Source organism: Priapulus caudatus, unplaced genomic scaffold, assembly GCF_000485595.1.
Source record: "Priapulus caudatus unplaced genomic scaffold, Priapulus_caudatus-5.0.1 Scaffold17, whole genome shotgun sequence".
NCBI classification, from domain to species: domain Eukaryota; kingdom Metazoa; phylum Priapulida; class Priapulimorpha; order Priapulimorphida; family Priapulidae; genus Priapulus; species Priapulus caudatus.
The window spans coordinates 1,471,733-1,479,467 of NW_014577078.1; the positions used below are offsets into that span (position 1 = coordinate 1,471,733).

General features: G+C 44.5%; 1 protein-coding gene across 3 annotated transcripts in view; it reads right to left on the reverse strand.

Annotated features, from left to right (window-relative positions):
• Nucleotides 1-7,735, reverse strand: part of LOC106810779 (LIX1-like protein) — a 54,486-nt gene that overhangs the window by 10,347 nt on the left and 36,404 nt on the right. For all 3 annotated transcript variants that reach the window (XM_014814236.1, XM_014814245.1, XM_014814228.1), the window contains exons 3-4: nt 3,982-4,145; nt 1,211-1,351 (exon numbers count right to left, since the gene is read on the reverse strand). In XM_014814236.1, the coding sequence (XP_014669722.1) occupies nt 1,211-1,351; nt 3,982-4,145 (305 nt within the window). The remainder of the gene's footprint in view (nt 1-1,210; nt 1,352-3,981; nt 4,146-7,735) is intronic.

The following is a 7,735-nucleotide window of genomic DNA, read 5'->3' on the forward strand; positions in this document are numbered from 1 at the left end:
CCGTACGTGTCCGGTACGTCGTACGTCGACTCGACGACGACGTAACGAACGTACGTAACTACACACACACGACGACGTACGAGAAATACATATATATATATATATATATATATATATATATATATATATATATATATATATCACCCCTGTGCGAATGAAAAACGATGTCTATCTGACCATTCAACGCCATCGGTTATAGTCACAACAACCAACATTGTCGTTGTGGATGTTGTGGACAGTGCGTACAGCCTAATCCGCATGCCAACGCATAAGAGGGCTACAAAATGACACAATATTTATCATACATCATCTTTTATCTAGAAGAGATGCCGGTACGAACTTAGACTGACAAAGGCGTTTAATCAACCACACACCACCATTTCCCTCACGTAAGAGGCTAACTTGAGAGTTATTTCACACATTTATATCCCGCACCACTAAAGTTTCCTCTCATAAAGAAAGTATTAGTGAATCGTGTTTAAGATTTTATAGTCGTATCACTCGTAAATCATTAGACAGTGTCAGTAGCAGCACCACTGTGTGACTGCATATTAAAATGGCTCCGCAAATTCCGCTCGGCTGTTCCTCCCCATCTAAGAAACGCGCGTGCGAATCAGCTGAAACAGCGACACTGCAATGGCTTCGCTATATGCCCCTCTCATTGTACCACAATGCTGTAATTAGCTGGGAGGTTCCTCCCCTATGGCAACCTGTAAACGACGGGTTTTGGCGGATGATATCGCTAGATCGTTGTCACCAATGTTTGATTATTTTTTTGCTTGAATGACACTATACTTACATTTAGAAAGCTAACTTATTACTTAAGTTATGTTACTTAGGGTACTTAACTTAGTTTATTAACTTTAAGTACTCAAATACGGTGAACTGATGTACTGCTCCTAAATTGTTCCCCTGCACACTACCCAAGTAATATATGTTTAACTTTTCCTGTATAGTATATATCCCTATGATATACACGAGTTCGTATGCCGCGATACTCTCCTGCGATGTATCACATAAATGCAACCTGCCCTAGTAAGTGCTTTCAAGTAATACAACCCTGCTATGGCCCTGTAATAACAGTTACTACGCTTACTGCAAGATTACAATCACGTTACAACACTCTAAATAACTAAAAAGCCCTACGTAGGTTAGCCAGTGCACTCACGTACGCAATCTCAGGTAACCCGATAGATGGTTCTATACTAACCTTGAATGTTGATTGAGCTTCTTGGAGTGACCTGTCAATGAATTCATCTGTGATTTTTCGAGAGGGATGTTCATTGAAGACAGAGTTCATAAGCGCTATCTTTGCCGCACTACGTCGTGCCTCCGCTTTTGTTGGACAATTCTGAAATAGAAACGTAACACACCTGTGGAATAATGACACACATACAGTGTACGCAAAGGGCACCTTCACATGTCTCATCAAGAGCAAAAACTCTAGACGATAGATAAATGGAGAGATAAATAGAGTCTTTATGCTCTTGATATCATTCATGCCGCATGTACTAGACGCATTTGGTATCACGTTCGCATGAGGAAAGAACTGCAGCACTGTACTAAAACAAAGAGTTCAAACATAAACTAAAGAAACCATAACAGCCACAGCACCACAGACACCACATTCAGTGAATACAACCTTACAAACCTGTGTACCACACGTTGCTAAGTTTGAGAGACCCGACTTCAACTTCTACGTGAACGCATTTCATGACAAAATTGAAAGCAGCCGTGTGATGTTGAGTCGACGAGGAACGTAAACTATGAGGCAAACAATCGGCTCATTTCACAGAGTATCATGGCTGATGGGACGCGAGATGCACCTGTCAGATTGAGTGTGGAAGTAAGTCACACTAATGCTCACAGAACAGGATGGCGGCTAGATCGTGATGATACGAGTTTGCGCCAAGACAAGTAAAGGTTGTCCACTCTGGTGACTTACATGCAGGCTAGCCCTCACGTATGTAGGATACAGCACATGAGCATTTGCCGTCTCGTTTCAAAAGTTGTTGATTACTACTCTTGTAAGTTTTTGAGACTGAAAAAATACACCAGCGCCTCACTTATGGGCATACCTGGAAAAGTTACTACGTCACCGAAAATAGCACTATGAAATCGAATTGCACAGAAGTTAAATATTTTAGCTAGTTTAGGAGCAACGTTATAGCGTAATAGTTTAATGATGTATTTAATTTTAGGAGTAATTACTTTTTACGCAACAACAAACTTATGCAAGCGTCTATAACACCTCCCATATACACCTCCCAAAAATTCGTAACGCAGCCAGCCTTAGCACTCGCGCGCGTGAAACATTGACCATCATACGTAAGCGCGCCGTACGTACGAGCAGCCACTAACGTAGTGACATCGCACGATCACGTCCAGGGTCGTCCACGCGGCGGGACAGTTAAAAAACAGCGTGCTAGCTTACACACGCTCCCACTACCCACACCGACGGCGGCCATTAGCGTGAGAGACCTGCGCACGGACGGACGCACGGCTCTCGCGCATGATGGCACGATGGCGAGGAAACGAGCATTTCAGCACGCTCCGCACGGATCCGGCGCGCACAATGCTCGCGCTGAGGAAATGTCGACGGCGATGGCGCTCTCACGCGGCAGACATGCCTCCCGGCGCTGCGCCGTCGTGGGTCCGAAACCATGGGAAAATTCACGACCACGCTGCTCTTACGCCTACTGCCACGCTGTTCTATACGACCTGCGATCCGCCGGCTCCCGTAAGCTGTACGCCAACTAGCCGCGAATCCCAGGGAAGGGAAAAATGTTGGAAACATGAAGAACGAGAAGGAAATGTTTGAAAGTGAAACCATCAGCGTGGCATAAACTTTAGAGACCGACACTACCACCGGAGTAAAAGACATGGTGCATGCAAACCGACAAATCTTAGCAAGTGCACGTCGCAAATTTGTTGGGAGGAGTGATAGCATGTCATATCATCACATCACTGTTAGCAACGTCGTAGCTCTCAATTGAGCCACGCCGAAGCAATTGAATCTCCACGACAATAAAATCATCTACCAACGCACAACTGTGGAAAATGCCTCGATTCATGTGCGTGAGTGCGTACCCATGCCTGTGTATTTAAGTTTAATTATTTATTCATACTCATAAGCATAACACATGTATAGCAGAAAAACTTTCGATAGCACTACGAGAACCAGGAGAAGACTACGAGATCGAACCACGAGCAGATCGCATATTCCTGTACTCTATATCCTCCGAGAAGGTTGTCAAACACGGTAACTCGCTACATTTAAGAAAACTCCCATTATTCTGACTTTAGCCAAGATAAACCGTAAATCTGTGGTAGGTTGCGACCCGAAACTGGGTCGCTGAGCCATTTTAAGTGGTCGACAAGGTCTTTCATGGTCTCACCGAGTTTTCGTCTGTATAGTACAACTGGGCGCCTGCACCAAGGGGACGCTGGGCTCACTCGCAATCTTCACAGCGAGGATTTTGGTCGTAGACAAAAACGTGAAAGGCTACTGCCACAAACAAACGTCACACATCGGCGATTTCGCAAGGCACTTGCGATGACTTCCGAGAATGAAATAAGACTAATATTGCGTAAATAAGATTATATGATTTGTTCAGTTATGTCTAATAATTATTTTTCGTGTGCGCAGCTCAACACCTAAATCAACGGTTTATCAACTTTATCACTATAATACCTTATTATACTTACTACCTTTATACTAATTCTATTACGACAATGGTAAGCATAAATGTATAGCAAGCAGCAGCATGCGTGGCAGTGTGGTGAGACTGAGCTAGAGCGGTTGAGCAGCATATAAGTAGCAGCACTATTAGTAGGCATACACGAACAAATAATGCAATTTCATTTGATACCAGTATTATTTTATTATCTTAAATGTGCTAAATGCGTGCGGGTAATTCTACATGCTGCATGAAATGACATGCCCTTGATGTGCCCACGAGTGCGATTAAGTATTCCTACCTGAAAGCTACCGAAGCAGCTTCCTCCGGGAAGTGTGACGTAGCAGATGTACGGAGGACTAGATGAGGGGACTGATTCGTAAACGACCAACGCCCCATTCTTCGTTTCCGGGCCCTTGGAGAGCTTCATCTGCCAGAACTCTTGCAGCGCTTCCACCACGTTTACTGAAATAGACAGACAAGCAAACAACAGTGAGTCAAACAACATACACGGGTGGTCGCTTACCCTAGTCGCTGTAAAGGGGCCAGGTAGACATATGATAACAGTGGCTACCGTTCGATAGCGATACACTTGTTCACGAGTATCATTCCATCATTCCATCGTTCAAGCAGAAATTCACAGCGAGAATGCGCAACGCTACGTTTTTTCACTATCTACGCGTGTGAACCATTCGACACACGCACAGAAAAGACACACGATTCGACACACACGTCATGAAAGAACAGGTTGTACACCAGGAACTGATATTTATGTTGACCTAAGCATTTCTGGTGCAAAACCATCTTGCAACACCGGCAATAAATCGTTTTCCATGAAGTCTGCTAACACGTGTTCGCTTTCACCTTTACTCTGCAAGCCTTACGATGTATCAGGAGAGTGCGTGTTGTGAATATTTTGCCTTACACGAACGCACACCGTCGATTTTCGGCGCGTCCGAGTTTTGACCCACTTTGTATTGTTATTACAACCTACATTACATGTGATTTAATGTGGCATCTTGCTCGTTCAACGCTTCACTATATCAAATTTGAATAGACATTAGGGTGTGTGACAGCAGAAGCGGGTTCGTTTGCTGCATAAACCACACAAGTGCCCTTGAGGAGTTTCTTGAAACCGAAAGTATACGCACGGTCGGCTACACCACGTACAAACAAACGTCTCAGTGTTACGATTCCGATTGTCAACCTTCACTGGGTCATCAGCATAAAGAATTGCGCCTTGAACAGAACGCATGACACTTCCTGAAAACGTGTACCAGCGGTAGCCGCTACGCTCTTAACACACACACGCAGTCACGCACACACGCACGCACGCGCACACACGCGCGCGCACGCAGCGACGCAATTTCCATGTCTTTGTTGCGTGGCGCATTGTTTTTTCAACTAAAATAATCCCGTGGGGTTTGCACAATTCACGGCAGCCAACGTCCTAACATAAACAAAGTTATCTAGTCAAAATATCTGAGGCAATGTACGTGTCGTATGCCATGTCTCTGTGTTTCAGAAGAATACCGGTGATTTATCGCTCGATAACGCCTGGTCGTTGTCACGCCCGCCCGTTGCGTAGTAATTAATTAGTTGCCAATTAAGAAACTGCGCAAACTTAACGACTCGGTCTAAGCGTAAACTACCCCTACGGAAAAAAGGATTGGCCACCCGCTGTGAACAGACAGGCATGTGTATTCGCGAGTCAAGACCTTATTATTTATTAATGCCGAAATTACAGGAAAAACTCCAGTTTTTGTCACATGAGCCAGGAGCACTTTCCCATGCCCTGAACGTGAAATCCCTTCGTTTAGCCTAACCCTTTCCCCTCAACAGTCACGTGACGAATACACCTTGCAGTTGTTTTTCTAAGGTGGGTAGGACTCCCGGGGGATGACCAACGTGACCCCGTATACCGTGACTACAGTCCAGCCTGTGTGCGGACCACGGCGTAACACTGAATGCCTGCGCGTCACAGCATTCTCTATATACCCTGCTGCCGCCTCGGCGCCAGGTTATTGACTCCCGCGTGACAGCTCCCGGCCCGCGCGATTATATTATTAAAAGATTATCGTATTTTCGCGCCGTATTATTTCGATGTTGTTCTATTTGATGAAGCAGCGTGCTGAGTCGAGGGAGTTACGCGGGCCAACCCCCCGCGAGCAGTGACGGTGGTTTGACGACGACGCGCAGCCGACCGAGACGCACATCGACGGCTGCGCACATCGAGCCGAGCATGAATAGACCCCCCCCCCCTTCCACACACACACACACACACACACACACACACACACACACACACACACACACACACACACACACACACACACACACACACACACACACACACACACACACACACACACACACACACACACACACACACACGCACACACAACACACACGCACATAGATATCACAGGAGCATATGCGGGAGTGAATAATAATATTAAATTTATTATTATTATTTATTATTGTCTATTATTATTCATCCTGAGCTTATCATACAGGGAACTGTGAATACAGATATTGCACGGCGACTCGTAACTGCTAACTATGTTACTATGAGAAACGTGAACGCACGCAGGGCACATGTAGTCACTCTGGTGGTAGGGAGCCTGGCGAAATATGCGTGTAGAAGCGAGAATGAAAGAAATGATATGATGATGATGTGATATGAATGAATTCAATATAGAATGCCTGATATAGAGTCTCCTGTAAATATAAGGCAACCAGGGAAGGCTTATATACTCAGAAGTAAATAATAGGGAGGTAAATAATACCGCCTCATTATTTATTCCTGGTGTATATGTACTTACAGATGAGCGTTATTATCCGGTGATCAAACGTAAATTCGTCATCAAGCATTGAAATAAATTGCGCTCCGAATAAATTGATGACGCCGCGTCTAGTATTTAAGGAATATACAGATTGCGCGGTGGGCCAAAAGATGAGGATAGAATTTCACAATTTCAAACATTTTTACATATCAGATTACGAGAAATTATGCTATGCAAACAATCATAAAAGTTTGTGAATAGCACATGACAGGAAACCGGGACCCCTCCTTCCGCATACATGCACACAGACGAGAGTATAACTGAGGTAAAAAACCAGCCCGCGGTGCTACCACAAAGAAGAGATATATTGTCACGGGTCTAACCAGTTTGACACGAGGTAGACACAGGTAAGATATAGAGCACACACACACGGACCGCTCCGACTAGCTTCACTAAATCACCGATTGTAGATCGAACGATGCTCTCAAAATCGCACATTGCCAAGTCCTTCGCGAGCCCAATCCTGCCAATTTGTAAATCAATTCGCGCGTGGCGTGTGACATTGAATATTGAATTAATTATTATTCATATTTCGTAACGACTCTCGTGTAATGTCAAATTGCATGGCAAATGTTCAGCTATGTCGATTTCACACTGGCAGCAACCTGATGCAAGGCCATCGTGCACATGCACCGAGAGCGTTTTTCCACGCGTGCATCAATTATATAAACACAACTTCGTAACAACCGAAACGGCGCCGGATTTATCAGCCATTATATCGCCGGAGCCAATGTAACGAATGCCAAGTAGCCTACCGTTATCGGACACGGGCGCTTTTGTTGCTTATATACAGACTTCAGCGCGACCGCTGCATGAAGGCGAGAACATGAAAAGAGAGAGAGGAGCAAATTATTATAAATAAATAAATAAATAAAAAAATATATATTATATATACATATATATATATATGAATAATATATATATATATATATATATATATATATATAGAAGAGAGAGAGAGACGAAGAGAGAGAGAGGAGAGAGAGAAGAGGCAGAGCAAGAGAAGAGAGAAGAGAGAGTGAGAGAGCAGATGAGAGAGAGAGAGAGAGCAGAGAGAGAGAGAGAGAGAGAGAGAGAGAGAAAGACGAAGAGAGAGAGAAGAGAGAGAGAGAGAGAGAGAGAGGAGAGAGAGAGAGAGAAGAGAGAGAGAGAGAGAGAGAACGAGAGAGAGAGAAGAGAGAGAGAGAGAGAGACGAGAGAGAGAGAGAG